Source organism: Alosa sapidissima, chromosome 22 (genome assembly GCF_018492685.1).
Source record: "Alosa sapidissima isolate fAloSap1 chromosome 22, fAloSap1.pri, whole genome shotgun sequence".
NCBI lineage: Eukaryota > Metazoa > Chordata > Actinopteri > Clupeiformes > Clupeidae > Alosa > Alosa sapidissima.
The window spans coordinates 21,880,825-21,902,276 of NC_055978.1; the positions used below are offsets into that span (position 1 = coordinate 21,880,825).

The window sequence follows — 21,452 nt, forward strand, 5'->3', positions numbered from 1 at the left end:
GAATTCAATAAAACCAGAACTTATCAGGATTGCACAGCACACATTTGCGGAGCCCGTTCCAGAACCTGAGAGCCAAACATTTGGAAAGGCTCAGCCCGGTTGACCACATGAGTCGTTGGGCTGGTTGGACGCGCTGGTCTCTGGGCGGTCAGACGCAGTCATGTGAGGTGGGTTTAATTGCCGTTGTCTTTCATGGTCCAGCCGTCCCGCATCCACGTTGCCAAGGAGACATCTGCCCGGTGTGAACACACCATCCCTTACATCAAGTGGCACGCGCACCCATGGCAACGGGCACCAGTATCCCTCCTCAGGGCAATGGCCCATGACCCCCATGCTTTGGTTAAAATCAAATAAAAATGTGGTGAGCGCATGCACTGCAGACGGTGGCTCTCAAAATGGTGTAGTGGTGTAGCAGTAGGTGACATGTCCCTACAGGGGAAGGGTTCCATTTTGCTTGTTTGCTTTTCGGAAATCTTTTAGCCGCTGGGCTTTTGTCATTTCTGACATGTATGTCACCCCCTCTTGTCTGAACATGAGACCCAGTGGGTAGTGGGTGGATCGTTTGAGGTGTGTGCACTGGTTTTGATGGATGAATGCTGATCGTGAAGCTCTTCAGTGGCAAGGGTGTGTATGTGTGTGTGTGTGTGTGTGTGTGTGTGTGTGGCATATGGCTCCATGACTGGGCCACGGACTTGAGGTGTCAGCACACATCTGTATCAGGCAGCGCCGTGTGCTGGAATGGCGCCTCGGCCGCTCCTGCTGTGCTTTTAGTTTAATAATAACTCCGCTTCCTCAGCAGCCCAGCGGCAGAGAGGGAGAGAGAGAGAGAGAGAGAGAGAGAGAGAGAGAGAGAGAGTGAGTGTGTGTGTGTGGAGACCAGACCTCAGCTGCAGCCCTTTTCTCTGCTCTCCCACCGGAAGCCACTCATTTGTGCTCAATTACATTGCATTACGTTTATAATTAATTGCTTCAGACTTTTGTAAGACCCGTCCGTGGAGACTGGTTGCGTGTATATTACAAACATGCACGCTTAAAAAGCGCTCCCCCACAGCTGGCTTTGGTGAACAGCCACACATATCAGGTCAACAAAGCAAGTGGCCTACTTTAAAGTTTGGGAAATCTCATGTGCAGCAGGTATACAACCGATGTTGCTAGGCCATCATGGCTGCTATTAAATCTATTATACAAAGTGTCAAGTGTGGGTGATTCGGAAATCAAAATGAGAGAGTTACTCAGGTGGTCGGTGTGAGATTTTCCAACTGTAATGAGGCTTCAGGCAGAACACCATTTTCGGCGAGACTTTGCTGTGCCAGGCAAGGTTTAGCTGTGCCAGGCGAGGTTTAGTTTCATTGGCATGAAAAAAGGTTTAATCAGCTTTGATTCTCAACTCAACTAGTGAGAGAGGACAGAGACATATGGATAAAGAGAGTTAAGAAGGAGGCGATGACATTTGCCACTGCATGGACACGTGGGAATTGAAGGAGATGAGAGTTGCGTTGAATCACCATTTTTGCAAGCCGCCATTCAACATCTCCATGCTTCTCGGCACAGCTAAATGGGCAGGGACAGGACCCTCTCCACACTGCGGATTCTCCCTATAAGATAATTGGCCCCAATAATAGCTGAACAAGGCCTGCATGCGAAAAACCAGTGTCCCAATTAAAGAAAGAGAGCGAGAGAGAGGATGAGCGTGAGAGAGAGATGCTTTGTTTCCCTGACGGCTCTAAATGGGAATGCATATTCATGAGGGAGACGTACGTGTACACACACACACACACACACACACACACACACTTTTTTGACAAGGCAGGTTTTTTTTGTAGGTTACTGGAACAGAGTGAAGGGGCATGGTGGGATGAGCCATGCTGACTGATAAGAACACAAGACGCACACACAGGGATGCGCACACGCACACACGCACACCCACACAGTTCAACAAGGTCAGCAAATTGAGGCTCACTGCCGACGAAACCGACGCAGCAATGTGGTAACTGGTGCAAGCCACCCAAGATAGCAACACGGCTCTTTTGAGCGAGTGGCAATGTACTTACAGCAGCTGAACTCAATAATAAGCTTTTCAAGAAAGACGAGCGCTCACAACCCCAGAAAGGTCACAAACTGTCCATCAAATCACAGTCTTTCTCTCACTCTCTCTCTCTCTCTCTCTTGTCACCAATGTAAAGGTTAGGCCTGCAGGTTTCACAGCAATTGATCTGGAGGCAAGATAGAATGGTAGAGAAGAGATTCCTTTTGTAGATGTAATGCAAACATCATCTGAGGAGAAGAAGATTGCAGGGTGGCTGCTGCAACGCATTCCCCGACGCCGAAATCTCTCACCGTCTCCTATCCAAAAAAAATAATAAAAAATACGTCTTACAGGCCTAAACAAACTACCCGGCTCTGCGAGAAGCGCCCAATTAACACACTGAAGGGCTGAGGGCCTACTCTTCCTGATCAGGCAAATACCCACTCAATTTACTTCTGCTCTGTCGCCGGAGTGACACTCAATTTGTACAAATTTGGCAGCGCGTGGCTGACAGCGAAGAGACACCGCCGTTTTGTCAGCTCTTTGTAGCTTCCTCTGGGAATCCATTCATTTGAGAGAGAGAGGGAGAGAGAGAGAGAGAGATGGAGAGAGAGAGATGAGGAGAGATGGAATCTCCCCCCATCAGAATGACACTTTCGCAGGCTCCTCTCTGCCTGTTTCTAAGCTGCGTGACCTGGGGGTGGAGAACAACAGCCCCGTCTCTCCAGCTATGCATACGAGATCAAACAGATCAAGTGAACACACTGAGACTAGGGGAGCGAGAGGGTGATGCGGGAGAGGAAAGAAAAGAAGTCTCAGGAGAGAAGGAACACCACATGGCTTTAAGTAAACACCTAGGCACTCGCCTAATCTTCTTCTACCTGCACCTTCTGCTTTTAGTCCAGTGTGTGTGTGTCTGTGTGTGTGTGTGTGTGTGTGAGTGAGAGAGTGTGAATGATGAGAAAGACCATTCTCCAGGGTGACTGTGTGGCGTGTGGCTGAGCCCCGTTGCTGGAGGTGTCCTCTGCTCTGACGAGCATTCTCCATGCTCAGTCAGAGGTATGAAAAGTGCAAACGCTGAAGGAAAGGCTTAGTGTGGAGTCGGCGACGACGCCATTAGTCTTACTTGACACCAATTAGCTTTGCAAGGGCCACCAGTCAACAGTGCTTGTGACTGCATTTTCCAAGCGGTGGAGTGAAAAAGTCTATTTGGTCTTTTTTTTTCTCCACCCAACCCCCCCCCCCCCCCTATCATTGTTTTCTTTCTTTTTTTAATGTGCAGCATCTGGTATTTCTTTGACAGTTCCCCAAGCTTTTATTTTCCCCATGACCTTTCAAACTCTCAGGTCATAATCCTGCATTTACGGCGGCAGAGATCATATCGTATTCATTGCATTCCATCTCCACACAAATATGACACAATCCTCAGCCAACCCAAACATTTCGGGGGGGGGGAGACAGCCTGACATTCAAGCAAACAATCAAGCGACGGCATCAACAACTATTCCAAGTTAGGAAAACAGAATGTAATAAGACACACAAACATGGACAAAAAAATTGGACAGGCTGGGTGACAGCTGGAAAGAGATTCAGAGCTTATGTTAGGATTGCTTCATTTTTCCTTTTCAAATTGTAATATTTTTTATGCCCCCCCCCAACCACACTCCTCTTTTCCCCCCCTTCACCCAAAATATTAAATAAGGACTTCTATATAAAAGAAAGGGACGCAAGCTATTGAGTCAAATAATTACTTTGCATGCCTCACTGGGATTGGGTTTGGGTTCCCAAATAGACTCAGTTGGAAAGTAAGGGGGGAGTTTTTATGGTGACCTAGGCCTCTCATCTAAAACTGCTACTTTAATCACAATTATTAATTAGAGGCAGAACGATTTTTTCCCCCCTAATCTTTAAGTCATTAACCACTGCTCTGCAGAAAAGACTGTTGGCTCTGAATCGTGGTGAGCAAGCATTCAGGTTAAACGAAGGTGCAGTAACTCATGCATACAATATCAAAGTAAGTACAACAGAAGAAATCAACTTCCTAGCGCTGACTCCAGGCTGTGTAGGCTGTGCTATGCTGTGTAGCTGTGTAGTAGAATACCCGCCCACCCTCCCCTCCCGATTTCCACAGAGGGCTGGGGGAAAGCCTCATGTCCAGATCAATAATCTACAACTGAATCAGTGTGTCACACCACAGGCTTTTAATTCCATAGTCACTGCAGCCTTACAGTGCATGCCGATTACTCTGGTGTGAACCGGCAAAATTGTGTAGCATGTTAAGATAACTAATATAAGCTACACAGCACAAGAAATTAATTATTTTACTGCTTAAATAGCTTAAATGATCTTACTGAAATCAAGAAATGTCATGTGGGTCATTCCACATCAAAACATCCAATTTGAGCACATCCAAAATAGTGGCTAGTAATGTTGTTACTAGTAAGCTAATTGTATTCCACATTCTCTGGATGGGTTGACATGCCCCCTTAAGACAAACATACAAAAAAAAGGTGGACCTCCTAGGCCCTACGGTTCTCGAGATATTCACAGAAAACTGTCTCTGGCCACCTACAGGCCAGTTGGTGTATAGTAACATCAATTAATTTGTGTGGCCCCCCATGAACGGAATTCCACGAAACTTGGCGTGCATTCAGAGGGTGTCATAATGATCTTACACTTCCAATTTCGTGCAGTTTTGACTATGTTAGGTCACAGATACCTGCGATTACAACACCTCATTTTTACTTTTTTGTGTTTAACTAGGTGGCGCTATACATGAAATGAGTGGTTATGGAATGGGTTGACATGGCCCCTTGAGATCAACATACAAAAAATAAATGGTCCTCCTAAACCTTACGGTTCTCGAGATATTCACAGAAAACTGTGTCTGCCCTACCCTCCTTTCAGGGGGTCCAGTCCAGCGGGGGGGCTACAGATCAAAACGAAAAAAGATGGTTCCATGCTATCCATGTGGGGTTACATGCCCACCAAGTTTCGTCTACCCCGGTCTTTCAGTGTCCCGGGAATCCTTGACGGAAATGTGGACATGCGGGAAGAATAAATAAATAAATAAAAAATCTGACTAAACCTATATGACAGCCGCTTCGCTGCGCGGCGGTCATAATAATACTGAGCTTGGCCCAACATCTTGACATGCCGCAACTGCTCCAACAGCCGTGCTGCCCTCCCAAGATGCTTTGCAGAACCCTGCCCTGCAGCTATCCATACAAAATGAACAGTGTCAGACCCAAGTGTAGGAGTTATCAATACCCACCATCAAAAAAGGGGAATAAGGAGTAGTGTGAAAGGAATTGAAGTTGAGTTGTGGTTTAATCATGACAAAATTGAATGTTGTAGAAAGAAGATAAACGGGAACGAACAATATGTATAAAAGTGTGAGTGTTCGAGAGTTTAAGTGTGAACAATACAAACAAAAATTTGAACAGACAACCAGATAACAAAATCGAACATATTCAGGAGGGAAAACATATAGCCAATATTTATAACAGGCATAGAACAAAAACAGAACACACACACACACACACACACACACACACACACACACACACCTCACGCTACCTTGGAAGTTGCCGACGGAGAGGTAGAGCCAGGTGAGAGCTGGGATGAAGAGCAGGGCGAGGGAGAAGGCCAGGAACTTCCTGCGCCCACGACACAGTCCCAGCATCCTCTGGGGGTGGGCAAAGAGGACGGAATCAGGAGGCGGAGCAACCTCTTGGCGACTATGTAGGCTGGCAAGGGTAGCGCATGGCACAGTCTGGGAGAAGAAGGGAAGAGAAGAGGAGAAAATAAGTGAGAGAAAGAATAGTGTGAGATTAAAAAAGTTTAGGGGAGAAAGAGAGTGAACACGTTCCATTTACAGACTGAAGTAACACCAGAGACAACAGACTCATATTCAAAACTATAATATTAGAACAAACTCAACTAACCAAAAAACTTCACAGGGAATTTGTCAAGAGTGCCACCCGTGGTGTAGACACAGCATCTAAAATATATTCAGAGAGACTGAGGAGGATAAAGAGAGAGAGAGAGGGAAGGAGAGAAAGAGACAGAGAGGGGGAAAGAGAGACAAATCAGTCAACTGAACCATGATCAATCTGTACACATCTAGGATATTTCTTCTCATCCCTAGCACAGCTAACAAATCAAAACATGTCAACCAATCTGGCAGTCATCCACAAAAATAACAAAGGAAGTGACAGCTGTTTAAAAACAAGCAACAAGCAAAGAATATGACTTTCTAAGACTTATATACCTTGGGGATGCATTTCAACAGTTTCTTATTGATTGCCCTACTTGTCTACTTTCACTTCAGAAAAAACATTTGATGACTGTTTTATCCCCGTTCTCTTTCACAGAATTAAACCTTAATTTAAATGTAAGGTGTGTCTGAAGATAGCCGTGGCCCAAGGCATTATGTTAGTCTGAACGTTCACTTGGACTAAAAGATTAACTGCTTAGATTCCTTTCAACTCTATGATTTATGCAATGCATGCTTCGCCACATAAATGCACAGCTGCATGCCATCACAACACGGTAATTTCTGTTGCTCTTTATGGCATTGCATTTTGGACAGTAAATAAGTTACAGGATGGTTGACTGCCAATAAGTGCAGTTAAAGTGAAATAAGACAAAGGTGTTCTCCTTAACTGAACATTTGTTATTACGTCAACTTCAAAACAGCAGGCCGCCGAAAACATTTCGCTCAAACAATGATAAACCTTTGCTTTCTGTTCTCCAGCAAACTTATTTTTAATACTGAAAGTTTTTCAACCCATTTAATAGGTTCTCCCTGTGCTTTAATAATTCATGAAGGACATGGACCAAAACCTCTGAAAAAAAACACAATATACTGATAGAGAGAGAGGATTCCACTCCTCAGTACTAATGGTTCACACTCGACCTTCAGATGGATTTGGACCTGTGAATGAAGAATATCACTTAAGTGCATCCAGTAACACAGTGGTGCATTAGACTGACAAATGAACCGCAGAAGAAAGCATTTTAAGTAGGCATGAAATGATTTCAGATGACCAACCACTTTTTGCATGAGTGTCTTTTTTTTGGGGGGGGGGCGTACTTCTGCAGCCAAAGAAACTAAGACAGCTCAAAAGCCTCATTACGGGAGATATTAATAAATTCACTATCTGTTACAACAGCGTTTCTGCAATTAGCCATTTGACCCCTGTCAATTTTTAATCCTTAACCACAGAGAGCCAGCCAAATCGAAGGTAGAAAATCCTCTTTCTGGCTGGCACCAGAAAGTAAGCCTGCAAAAAATACGCAATCCCACTACAAATAACAATCAAAGTGCAACAGGGGACACAGAAGGGTGTTAAAAGACAACACAAGAGTATTAATTTCTTCTCTGGGGAAGCGAGTGGCATTTTAATCAAGGAGCATTTTTTAATTTTAATCCTTGTTTACCATCAGGGTACCAAGCAAGCTGCTCGACTGAGGTTAAATGAGGTCGACCAGAGATGAGGAGAGGGTGGAAGGAGAACCCCTACCACACGCACCCCCCCCCCCCCCCCCCCATGCACACCGCCCACGTCCTGTTGGGCTCTCTCAGCTAGGCTCTGCTGCACCTCTGACTGACCACTTCCACACAGGAGGCCACGCCAGCGCCGAGGATCTCCCATTCCCATACACACAGTGAAATGCTGAGGCTTAAGATGTAATATTAAACACACCAAGTCACAAAACACCAAAAAGGGTCATAAATATATTTAAAGGGCTAGTACAAAATACGTGCTGATATAGGTAATAAACCCACTCAAGCTCTGTTTAAACAGATAGAAATGCTCAGTCTGTTTTTTCACTTGCCAGTCAAATAATATTGACAAATGCTGTCTGCCTTAGTTTAAGGAAAGTGTTTTGTGTATAAATGTTTTGAGTGAGTTTGTGTTTGTTCAGTGTGTGAGTTTTGTGAGTGAGATAGAGAGAAAGAGAAAGAGAAAGAGAGAGAGAGATGGAGACCGACAGACAGACAGACAGACAAGACAGAGTGTTAGTGCTCACTAAAGGTTGGGCCATTAAAATAAACTCTCAAACCAATGGGCATTTTTAAGTGCTCCTGGCCATTAAAGCAGAGCTGAGCATTGGCGCTCCATACTCAGGGTAGCTGTACAGTATATCTCGCCATGTTGACACTAAAGCGATGAGCAATCATCACTACATCCCCACTCTATTGGTCTCAAGAGCCCATGGGGAGAGCGTGTGGGGAAGTTTAAGCAAATTGATATCTGTGCAAACTCACATAGACACACAGAAAGTGAATGAGGGGCCGCAGCAAGCTGTAGGAATGGCTAAGGGACACAGCTAGCTGCATAAGCTTACAGGGTTTTGGGGCTGTTGCATTTGGGTTGAGTGAGTTATGGAGGTTTTATCTGACAATGTCTAACCCACTATCTATTTGCCATCTTGTACGAACACGTATAATGACCTGTCTCACAGAAACAGCCACCCCCAAATTCTTGCTGGACTCAGGCTACAGTCTGCACAGAAATACCATCCAACATGACAGTGCAATATGTTATGAATTACAGTGGGCTTGTTAGGAGAAAAAAAACACACACAATGCAGTGTAAGTCACACACATGACCCTGAGGTTTGAAATGTGGAAGGAGAAAGTGCCCTGGTTGTGAATCCTGTTTCTCTGTAACATGTAATGATTTATCTACAGTAACTTTTGTATGTAGTAAAGTCACTGTACAAGATGAAATGTTTGGAATTCTGTACTATTTTGTAATTTATTGAAACACCATTGATTACTTAAGACTTTAAAATGATGAGTTAGAAAAAAGAACCTAGAAAATAAAGATATGCTTGTGTAATTTTTGTTATGTCAATGTTGAACATGTATATGCATATAGTAAAGTGAATGTGTGGTTTGTATTTATATATTTATTTTATGTAGTTTGTATTTAAATTTGAAATAATAAAATAAAAAGTTGTGTACTGTGCCTTCTGCAGGCTTTTCACAGCCTGGATCAATGGCCACAGCTACTGTCAACTTGCAAACAAGACCCTTATTTCTGACAGGAGTGCTGGTCCATGTCTCAACATACTCACATGGCTACAAATTTGTGCACACGCACCCACGCACACACACAGTAACAACAGTAAGTAACCCCCCCCCTAACCCACCCAACCAACCACACACACAAACACACACACACACACACAGCAAACCCAGGCACTGCAGCAGTGTGAACTGTGAGAGCATTTGAGGGTGCATGTGGATTTCTGGGGCTGGTCTTGCCAGTGGGGACAGATACCATTTCTCCGGATGACACAGGCACCACTACTGTCCCAATCCATTTACAAAAGCCCTGTCTGCTCTGCTGCATGTCAACACCACCCCTGTCGTGACAGGCCGGGGTCGGACCCCCACACCCCCTCACCCCCTCACACCCCCCCCCACACACACACACACACACACACACACACACACACACACACACAAAAACGTCCCAAATCACAGACAAACACAACACTCAGAGGGGAAAAAAACAAATGGCTTTAAAACAACTGGTAAGAGATGCCATGAGAGGCACTGGGATCTTGGGGGTTCATTTTCTGAGGGACTGAGACATCACTGTGGTGTGGGGGTGGTAGTGATAATATAAGTTTCCCTCAACTTCCAGAGCTCAATCATGTCCTTCATTGACATGAATACCTGGTACACAAAATTAAACCAGACAAGTGAAGTGCAATTAGTCTGTCAACATCAGTTTATGCTGATTAAAGAAAAATGGATGGCTCATTGACAGGTAATTACAATTTTAACAGGCTTTTAAGATTGCTTTCGTCAACCCATCTTTCCCAGTAATATTTCCGTGCTTGAGATCTCCACAATTACACAAATCCACCACAGATTTCTCATGTAAATTGCTAAAGAAACATTTGCAAACCCCAACAGAATAAACACAGACAAGGGGTAATGCATCTTCCCTAAAGAAGCTGTGTGGAGATTCATGTTTATGCAACAGACAATCCATGATTAAGTGTTCAGAATTACGTTCACACCTTTAAATGGTCATTTTGCGGAATGGATTGGGTCAAGCTTAGCTCATTACAAAATGAGGATATGTCTGCTAAATTGAAACGGGTGCTTAGCTATCTCTCGGCCATAAATCTGGTGCGGGAAAAAGTGCCGAAGCAAGGGGCAAATTCATTACGGAGGAGGGGAAGGGACGAGAAAGAGATGGATGTTGGAGACATCCTCTTCCCCCCCAAACCTGCTTTGTCTGCAGTACGGGCTCCGAGCGAGGTGGGCAAGCAGGCAGGCTGGCTCAGGTAGGATGCTTAACGGCCCTCCTGTCGCCGTCGGTCGTGCCAAAACCGAAGCGTGCCGTGGCGGCAGACTAGCTGACTGGGCACCTGGAGGTATGAGACACGGCCACGCTGGCAGATGGAAACATCCGGAAGAAAAAGCATGCACCAAAGCATGCTCAATAAGTTCCGGCAAACATCCACAGGTATATACAGCCGACTGCTGAGGAACAATGAGTTGCTGAGTGGTATTCCCCACATAACTGATGCACCGAGTTGAAGCGTTGACTTTGATGGAAGAGATCAGTTTTTGGTATGGAGTCGTACAGCACTCAGGTACATTACTCATCCTTTGCCCCACACAAGTGCTGTGTGTGCTGACTCTAGGCCTAGCCTCTGCCTCCATCTGCTGAAGATCGTTGAAATAGGAATGAGATGATTTGGTCTGTTTGCTTTATATGCATCTGAGGCCAGTAGAACAGATGATGGGATTAGATAGCTGAGGTTCCAGGCGTTCTAGGGGGTTCTAGGTTCTAGGGAAAGTACTGGGATAAGGAGTACACAACTTGAGATAAACTTTTTAGAGTCTAACTTGATGAAGAGTGTAATAGGAAAGCAACCTCTAATGTAGGAGCTTCTCTACTATCGCTGGCAGAAAATGTTAAAATGTAGTGCTATTGCATAATGCAATGAAAACAGAAACCTGACAAAGACAGAAAAGAGCTGCAGCTTCTCCGAGTAGGTCTGCATCTTTGGGATTTCTGCATGGAGGCCAAAAAGACTGAGATTTTCCAGGATTAGTGCAACTCTATAGGGAAAATCTCCCTGACAATGAATGTTTACAGTCAGCATGAAATATGCCATGCAGTGCCTTTATGTCGACGGAGACGGCGGAGTCAGGAGTTGTTTTTATAGACCCTTTCAACAAGGTAAACAAAAACAATGCTTGAACGTTCTATTTGGGCCCCAATCTACTTCCTCTGCATTAAGATAACATATGGAATGTTAAAAAGGAAGTCTTGTGGGGCCAACTATGATGCTGATAATGGAACTCTCTTGAAAGGGTCCATAGCTTACACAAAGATTGAATTTTAATGGGTATCCGACAGGCATGCACACACCCACGCAAACACACACACACAGACGTGGGGATGTCCCACATAGAGAGGAATGCCTGCAACTTCTCATTTATACAGCAGTGGAAAGAGGCATTAAGGTGAGATGAGAGTGACTTTAACAACCAATAAATATTTGGAGTAAACCTCTGATGTTTCTGAAAGGTTACCGACACTGAAGCCTGAAGACTGAACTTGTATGCATTTATGCATCAGGGTCTGTCTAAGCACATCTTTGTGTTAACCTTTGTGTGCATATGTGTACCTGCATATTTCTGTGCATCTGTGTGTGTGCATCTGTATGTATGTGTCCATATCACTCTCTGTGCATGCCTGTGTGCTCCAGTGTTTGCCCAATCATGCATGCGTTGCACATGTGTCATGTTCACTTCCACATAATCCCTTCCCTGTTATTCCTAACATCACCTGAAGCTCAGCCCATAACGGAACGTTCTGACAACTCATGAATTCAATTCCCTCCCGTCCCGCAGAGGTTTCGGTAATGACATAAGGGCCCGCTGTGGGAAGACTATGTTTGGTATGCTGTCCATCTAAATTAAGTGCCAACCTCGACAGTCTGAACTGACGTGAACTCGAGCATGCGCCCGAGCATGCGCCTTCAATTCCCCGGCACAATCTAAGTTTAAATGTCCATTAAGGGCGGCTCCCTCGCACGTAACCCATCAGCTTGCTTTTTACGACCGACGGGACAGCGAGAGTGCCTCAGATCTGCCCACGTGCCGCACCCATAGGGAAGCATGCTAAATTTAAAATGTTAGCCCATGGCAATGCGCAGTGGCAGCTGGGCCCTCGTCACTCCCCTTCTCCAGCAGAAGCGTTTACATTGCACAAGTGTGTGAAGTGTGTGAAAAGTGTGAGGTGTTGAGTGTGTGTGTGTGTGGAGGGGGGGGGGGGGGTTCTGGGGGTTTTGCTGGTCAAAACAGGGTCTTCCATTAGATCAAATGGAAACCAGGTCTGTGTATTGCCCCCTGCACTGCCATCCAGAGCAGACAGACCCTGAGAAGGCATACTGCGCCCGTCACTTCTGGTTTGATCCCGGCTGCCTGCTTCACTTTGAGCAATTGCCACAGGTCATTGCTCCCCTTTGAGGCGGAAAAGATATGAAACGGAATAGGAGACCCTTTGCCCTTCATGGGAGAGAGAGGGCACAAACAAGCGTTGGCTCTTCTTGTTTGTTACTTGTCAGCACTGATTTAAAGCATAGAGGGTTTTTTTTTTTGCTTTTGACGTGTTTGGCACGTATGCTACCAGGCGGCAGTGGAAAGCGGCTGCCACTTAAAGCCGTGTTTGCAAATGCACTCGACAACGAGTCTATGCACTTCAACAGAGAAAGGGAGGGAGGAGAGGCTTCCAAAGAGCATTGGTGAGGACAAGACAGAGTGGGGGAGGAAAGTAAGAACGAGAGGTGAAGAGTCATCTCTCAATATCCACCTGCAGTCAAACTCGTTCCGTGATTGTCGAACGGAGCCAAAGATTAGAAAAGACCCCAATTACACAGGGAAGAACACCATGATTTTTTCATAGTGTGGAGAAGGAGCAACACTTAACCAAATATAAATGCAAAGAAAACATATTGATTAGAGGGTGTGGACTTAATTTCATCTCACGTTATCTTACCTCAGACTGTTGTTAACATGCGGAGAAGTGTTTATTTTGAGAGGTAGGTAGGAGGTAGGAGGGTTTGTGAGTGGGAGCTTCCCATTAGAAGGGCAGGGTTGGCGTTTCGCTCTGAGCCGAGGGTCCTAGCTAAGCTGCAGTTAATAGTTTGCTGGAGAACACCCACCGACTGCCAGAGGTCATCATGAAATATGCATGCCATTTTCGAGGAAAAGATGAATTTCGACCTCTATGGCAATTCAAAGCAATTAATACAGCCTGCCAACCAATCCCTCCTACCTCTGCCTATCACCCTCCCACCACCGCCCACCCATTCCCCATCAGCACACTTCCAAAGCCCTCAAAACTAGGCCGCCTCGTTAATTTTCAGAGAGATGGGATGACGTTTTGGCGCCATGGCGACAGTCCCGACTGGCAGAGCTAGCTCAAAGCACAAAGTTTTTTACGCCCGCGGTCCTACCCGGGCACCCGCTTTTCCGCGGCATACCCACGGAGTGGTTTGACACCTCCAGCCCACTGTCTTTGCTTTATTCACCTGCAACAGTGTAAACAAATTGAGAACTAGCCTCCAGGAGATGGGGACCTTTCAGATGTTGCCCTGATTAAACACCCCCTCCAGTCTCCAAACTCCGTTGGATTCCTCACTGTATGAAAAGATCTGAAAAGATAATGTAATCCCCCACCCCCAAATCCTCAACCCCCCTTGCAATGTTTACAAAAGGCTCAGGGATGAGGCAGACTGTTTGTAGTCAAAAGGGACAAGGGCCTATGCCGATCCAAAAAGGGTAATTAATCAAGGCCTCCCTTTGGTGTCAATGGAACAGGAGTAATAAAAACAGCCCATAGAAACATTCATCATTGTTGGACTCCTATCTCCTCCTTTCTCATTCTCTCGCTCACCCATTCACTCGTTCGCTTGCTCTCGCTTTTCTACTCCTCTTTCTCTTAGTTGATCTCATCCTCTTTCTCGCTCCTCTCCTCCTCACTCTTCTCTCTCTTTCTATATCTCTCTCTCTCGTTCTCTCTCACCCTAGCATCTCGTGCAAATTCCTCTCTCTCCCTCTTTCTCTTATTCTTTCTCTCTTTCTCTCTCTCTCTCTCTCTCTCTCTTTTCCCTTCAGCATCAGTGGAGGCAAGCCTGGAGCTTTTGGCCTGGCACACACACACTACACACTACCAAATGTTCTAGCATGTCATTAGCACAGCCATTTCTAAATTTGCCACTCTCAGAAGGAATATGAGGATGTTTATTTATGAGTTCTGCAGAAGGGGATTTATCCCTGGAGATGAGCATCCATTTTTCATGATGAAGGTCGTTCCAGCATGCAAGAGAGAAGGAGGAGAGAGTAACAAAGAAAAGAGGAGAGCAGAGGAAGAGAGAGACAGAGGGAGAGTGGGAGAGAGAGAGAGAGAGAGAGAGAGAGAGAGGAGAAGGAAAGGCAAAGAGAGGAGAGCTGCTTTAAAGTGATTCTCCTGGGTGTATTGAGAAAATGAAAAACCTCAAGGCATCCTGCTGGTGATAGCTTTAAGTGAGATACCACCCTCGATCAATATGCAAAATCATTAACATTAACATAAAAAACAAACCGGCAAAAAAAGCCTAATACAATAGCATAATTCATAGTGGAGGAATCAGACATTTCAATAGCATCCCAACTGTATTTCTCACATCCAACCCTTCCTTTTCTTGCTCATGAACAAGAAAGTTGAGGCAAATGAAAAATCACTGTCTGACACATTTCAAAACTTTCTGCATTTCCATGACACCCACCCCCAGCTTTTTCCTTGACAATTGTGAATGTCGAGCATGCCAACTTCTCCTAATCCGCTGGCTTTGAATTGTTTTTCCAATACCTTCGCAACAACCACAATGAAAAAAAGAAAAGCCTCGCGATTCAGTCCCTGTTTAATCCCCAGTAATGAAAAATCTGAGTGAAATGCAGAGACTTTTTTCCCAATGAGGGACCATTCCAGGGCTTTTTTTTTTGTTTGTGCATGCTATCGTTACACATCACATTAGCCAACCCAGCAGGAGATCGGGTGAAATCCAGCCCTTCCTTTCCAGTGTTGCCTTTCCCTGCCGCGAGGCAGCTAAATCCCACGACTTTGGTTTAATGCTGTCAGTGGTCGGTCTGCTTCTCACTATCAGCCTAAATTACTAAATTACTATTAGCAGGATCTCAAAAAAATATGATTTTGGCTCGACATAATCCAGAGACAAAGTTATCCAGACCTTGACCTCTCGGTGAGCTTGGAATCGGCTCAATTCATCACACTAAACCCGATGAGCGGAAACCATTAAAAAGCCTGTTGGAAACGTATATCTCAAAACCCTTTAACTTGCAGGATGTGATGTATTAGGCTACTGCTGCTTGCGATGAAGCTTCTCACTGTGCCAAGTTGAAGTCGAGCCAAGGAACATCTGGAGCTCAAGGGAAAACAGAAATCTAAAACGCGTAAATGCACGTGGAATGATGGAGATTTTTCTTGTTTATTTTTTTTCAAGGCATGATGAACTTAATTTACCTCAACTAGATATTCACAAATGTGTCTGAAATCCCCTCGCCATCTGTGAAACAACATCCATGTTCCCACAAAATGAAAAAAAAACATAAAAACTTCAAAAAAAGGACATCACCTCATGTAGGGAGAGAATAGCCGGCAACAAAAACAAACAAATAAAAGCAAATATTGCGCTGCCACTACAGGCTTAGCGGAACAATCAACACAGGCATGTTTCCTCTGGACGAGTGTGCACTCAGACAGTGATGGCGTGATTTCCTATCGGTCCTGACAGATGAATCATAGGAAGTGGTGATGACAGGCTCATACATATTCTACCCACCCATTTCTCTCAGAGACACCAGCAGGACGCTTCTTCTTGTTCGACTCCGGCTTCCCCAGTGGCAGCGGTATCAGTGAGTGATTGGTCTGTATCTGCGATATCTATGTGTCTGTCAGTGATTCAGATGCTGTGAGAGAGCAGTCAATCACGGCCTGTCTGTCCACGCCAACAGGCACACCAACCCACACATAGTTCCCCTATTGTTGATTCTGGTAGAATTTCTGGTCAGAAATTCACTCACTACAATCACACAACAATATCAGATTGAATTCAGTGGCTATATTACGCCATGATCAGGAGGTCTGTCAAAACATGACCGGGGGGGGGGGGGGCTGGAGTACAAACATAAGGGGAAAGAGAGAGAGAGAGAGAACAAAGAGCTTAAGAGAAACACAACAGACATTCTAAGTCTAACATCAGGCAAAGAGAGGATAAAAGAATGAGAACCAAACCAAGGAGGGAGAACAGAGCAGTAAGAACGAGAGAATACAGAAGAAAAAAACAAGAGAAAACTAAATGAAAGAGAGAACGAGAGAGAGAGAGGGAGAGAGAAAGAGACGTCACTCTTCATATCCTCTCATTCTCTCCTTGCACCCCAGGGGTCAGATGGTGTCCTTTTCGAAATAGGGGCTCGAGGTGGCTGGCTTACTGTACCTTGGCACATCTCAGCAGGTCAATACCTTTTCCAGCGCCGAGTAGGTCGATGCGCTCTGGGTGTGGAAAACACTTCACACCCTTCTTTTTTTCCCTCTCTCTCTTCTCAAAGCAACACGGAGCAGCGGCGAGGCAGCAGGCTAATTGACTCCTCGGTTACCGCCGCTGGAAGCCCAACACCTTCGTGCAGCTTCGCCTGCTGCGGGAAGGTCAGGGAAGTGCAGCCAAATCCGAACCCCTTGCTCGATACTCCCCAGCACGCACATCCACAACCACCACACCCTTCCCCCTCCTCCATGCTCCTCCGCCTCCGCCGCCACTACCACAAACTCCTGTCTAGGTGCAGCCCTCCTGCATTAAAAACTAATGAGAAATTAAAGTGACAAAACAGCCCTACTGCTTGTGTAAGTGGCCATTTATTACATAGGGAGGCAGCATGCCGTCGCAGCTAATGAACACTAAAGCATTAAGAGGCACACTTGTTCTGACGTGTTGTTATCCTCTAGAGGGGGGCTGGGGGTTGGCGGGGTGTTTGGAGAAGGGAATTAGTACTCGTCCCGCTCACATTGCGATTTTGATTTCTTTCTGACCCCCTTTTTTTCTCTGTTCATGTGAGCGTGGGGTGGGGGGGGGGGGGGGGGGGGGGGGGGAGTTATGCATGGTAGAAGTTGGCTGGGGAGTTGCAGGTGTCAGGTTTAGGTGAACTGGCGTTCCAGTGATTGCCCTAGCATCTCCGCTGCAGCAATTTGGGGGAGGAAAAGAGACAGCTGAAGCACCAGTGGGCTTACTAAGTAAACCCCCTCTTAAGCTGATTCTGAATCTGAGGTTGCGGGATGGCAGGGGGGAGGAGGGGGGGTTGTCGGTAATCAGCTATCCCCCAACCTGCTGTCTGCCCAAAGGCCATCTCTGCTTCAGTTGGTTCCACTCGACCGCAATGCAGAAGCCCTGGCTGTCCTTCCGCCATCAATGTCGTGTCCAAAATTCTAAACAAGTGAATCTGTTTATTCTACATTTGGCTTGCAAATTTCTGCGTCTAAACCTGACATGCCTTTCCCTGTGCCTTTGTGACAGGCTTTGGTCTGGGTGCATGAGAATCTGACTCACTACTGGCCTATATAGAAAATCTGTTCCCTTGGGACATTTATTTTCAGCCATCTTAAATAGACAAGATCCATACTCTTTGTGAGGTCTCTCATTGCAATGCAATCTCCTCCATAATAATGGCAATTCTAACACTAAAGTCTTATCAAATGAATTTAGCAAAGATAAAGTTTTAATTGACTGATTCAATAAGGAACAAAAGTGTAGAGTAGGTTTTCTGTCGATTCATTGTTTTGTCAATAAATGGTCCCAAGTGGGATTGTTGATACTAATAAACCGTGAAAGGTCTGGGTTTACTTCAAAACAAAGGTCAGCTTTGTGGAGCTGGGCAAGAAAGAACAATAGACATATTGTACGAAATCATCCCTTAGAATAAGAAGAGAGGCACTGTCTGACTGAGTCAAGTGCAATACCAAGCTTTCTCCACTGACTGTCATTCAGAGCAACAGAGAAGGGACACAAATATGGGAAATACACTGAAAAACACTGAAAAACATTTTGTGTGAAAATCTGTCAGCAACTCATAGACTAACAATACACTAACAAGCAGCGTAGTTTGGACTACAAATTAAGGCATATTACAGGAGTATTTACCCATACACAAAGGGATGCTTTTTACAAACACTAAGGAAACATGAATGTGATCCTTGCCTAAAACACTGTAATCATCAGTGCCTGCACTGGAGACAGGATAGGTCAAGGGGTCAAGGAGCCTCATTTTAAATCAGGCAGTTAGACAAGAGACAAGAGAGAGAGAGAGAAAAAAGAAAGGGAAGAGCTCATCGTCCCACCCGTCAGCAGCCATAGCAGTAACATTTACAGTGATCACACTGCAATCATTGCTGACTGAAATGTACTTATTTCACGCCAAGCAGCTTTCACAGAGAAATCAATGGAGCCATCTACAGCTGCTCCTGATACAAGTGCCCTTGTTTGTGGCAACACAGGCACAGCACATCCAAGACAGGGTGGGCAATCATGTCTGGTGCTGCTGTCTAGAACACACATTGAATGTTTTTGGAAAGTCAGTGGGATGTGGTATATCACTCTTGTTGAGAACAACATGTACATTTGAGTATTTCAGTTTAGACTGCAAATACTTTATGGATTAAATAATAAATGTAAGCAATGCAATTCCTCTAAAAAAAAATAAGATGTATTCTGAAACCTTGTGATCATTACACAGAGATTAAAGACTATTGATGTAAATTCTTCTAATCTACATAATTCACGTTACAGACAGTGAAAGGTTCATGTATAAGACCAGACCCACATGGATGGACAGAGCATACATGGAAACTCTACCTGACAGGAAGTGACGTTGAGTCCACAACAACGCTGGAGTGGGAGGAGGTAGGTGTCCTCAGATTCAATCAGAGCTATGGCGAGTGTGCCAGAAACAGACCCATCTGGAGAGTGCTTATCAAGCTGTTGTATTTGAGTCCGTTCCATGCATTTTATCTGCGCCCTTCAGCATCAGGTAGTGCCTGTCTCATCTTCATCACAGACTGGGCGATTGGAGTGTGCCTATGCGCTTTCTACTAGGCGGTTATAGTCCACTTACAACTTGTAAATCCTAACACTGCACACAAGCATACTGCAGGATTAACTGTACATGTCGAGGTCTCGGACGGGAAGGAACCCTAGTAAGAATAGGCCTATTATTAGCCTATTCAGTCCAGTTTTATTTTCTCCAGTCACATAGACCGAGTTTTCTCAGCAACAGCTGTGGCCTACAGTTGTCACACGTTAGTATGCCTGCTTTTCACTTTATGCCGTTAGTTGTGGTTGAAATAGAAATAGTCAGCTGATATTCGAATCAGATATCACATCACGTCACTGGGCCGCATTGGGGACCACACTGAAGAGTTCTGGGAAATAAGCAGCCAAGTGTCATAAGGATTCGACCTAGTGATGAAGTTAGGTAGCCATGGTGAAGGCTTCTACGAAGCACAGGATTAGGGTTTTCCCCCACACTAAATAGCATTGGCCAAGTGCCTCTTTCTTCTCTGCTACTTAACCCCTAAGAGTAGCCTAATTCTAAACTGTATCCGACAAAACCATGACGTGGGCTTAACGTTAGTTTGTCGCTTACGCATGGGCTAAATTAAGATGTTACCATTACTCAACTCAAGTTTCAAATGAGTGCCCATTGCTATTGCATATAGTGGGTATATAGTTATCCTGACACCAATTTCAAGTGAAACGTTAGCATGTGCTAAGAGCACCAAACACTACCAAACACCTGAAGACGCGTTTGGGCCTCTTGCTTCTAACCAAAGAAAATAGCCCACTGCAAATATTGTCAGCCGGGTACAGCGAAGTATTTTGTTCCCTTGAGTGTTAGTACAGCAACAGTCCACTCTTGAAACACAATGTGCTGTTTTTGTTATTGTTGCCAGCTGCCAGGTACGGAAAGAAGAAGAAATGCGGCACTCGCGCGACTTCAAAATGAATCGCTCAGGACAGCATTTTCTAGAACATCCGTTATTGTTTCTCATGTCATCGCGGTCCAGCGACACATAGTATTCCGGTGGAATGCGTAGCGTCTTGCTCGACAGGACATTTGTATCTGATGCCGTGATTGTGCGTGTTTTACTTCCAAGTCGGCCTACACACAACAGTCCCTTCTTCCCAGCCTCCTCCGGTCCTGACAAGCAGCGCGCGGCCAATCCTAGAGCGCCTGTTGTACCCCCTCCTCTACCCCTCAGTAGTGTTTCCGCCAAAACATGGCCACGATTTCAGTGGATTGGATTCAGTTATAGTAGGCTACTTGTGGAGGCGGGGGCTTGAGTGTATAAGTAGTCCCCCCCCCCCAGTCGCTTTAGGCTTCATTCTTCAGATCAGAATTAAAATCTCAAAACTGTTTGTTCAGTCTCTACATCATCTAGTCTCTTTTAAGAATAAACAGTAATTTATTCATTGTTTTGAACAAAATCTATCCTTTTTTCAAAATCATCTGCAGGGATTTCATTCCAGACAATGAGAGGGGTTTTGTGAGAAGTAGCATACATGTGGTCGCAACAAAAACAGCTTGAAAATGGAATGATTTGGTGAGCTAAAAATATTAGGCTATTAGGCCTACTGTATACTGTTCTATCTGTTGCACTTTATCCAATGTCAAAATAATTTTCCTAATGAAGGTTAAATGTCTGTGATCATTATGATTGGGTGACATTATTTGTTTTAAAAGTGATTTATGTGGCATGCAAGATCATCTCTGTATTTAAACATGTTGTATTTGTTGTTACTGTCCACTGTCCTACTGTCTGCAACCTGCTAAACTGACTCGTCAGGCTAACACTATTCTTCAGTGACCACTTGGTGCCTTGTTGAGTCAAAATTGTTGACAGTGACAATAGTGCTCAACCTGCTACAAAATAATATACTGATAGTTGGAGGTCTGTGATAATTTGGTAAGCTGTTAAATGACCATGGGAGAAAAATGGAAATAAGGTATTAGTCAAGGCTAATTCATACGGCAATGCAGACAATCCATATGCTGATAGCTTAAACCATCAGCTGCTGATTTAAGATTACAGTGTCACTAGCCTCTATGCAGAAAATTAACCTTGTGATGGCTTTTGATGACATACTCAAAATGTCAAAGTACCACATACACACACACACACACACACACACACACACACACACACACACACACACACACACACACACAGCAGTTCTCAAAATGACTTATCACAGTGATATGGATATGACAACATCAAGTTGTGACATTGATTGACTCTCTCTCTCTCTGTCTGTTTCTCTTTCTCTC

At 44.9% G+C, this 21,452-nt stretch overlaps 1 protein-coding gene across 2 annotated transcripts in view; it reads right to left on the reverse strand.

Moving 5' to 3' along the window:
• Positions 1-20,334, reverse strand: part of large1 (LARGE xylosyl- and glucuronyltransferase 1) — a 63,922-nt gene extending 43,588 nt beyond the window's left edge. Inside the window, exons 1-3 of one of the 2 annotated variants that reach the window (XM_042079103.1) lie at positions 18,980-19,094; positions 5,974-6,049; positions 5,606-5,801 (exon numbers count right to left, since the gene is read on the reverse strand). In XM_042079103.1, the coding sequence (XP_041935037.1) occupies positions 5,606-5,711 (106 nt within the window). In that variant the 5' untranslated portion in view covers positions 5,712-5,801; positions 5,974-6,049; positions 18,980-19,094. Of the gene's footprint in view, positions 1-5,605; positions 5,802-5,973; positions 6,050-18,979 lie in introns of both variants that reach the window. The other variant, XM_042079102.1, reaches the window with a different exon arrangement.
• Positions 20,335-21,452: the final 1,118 nt, after the last annotated feature.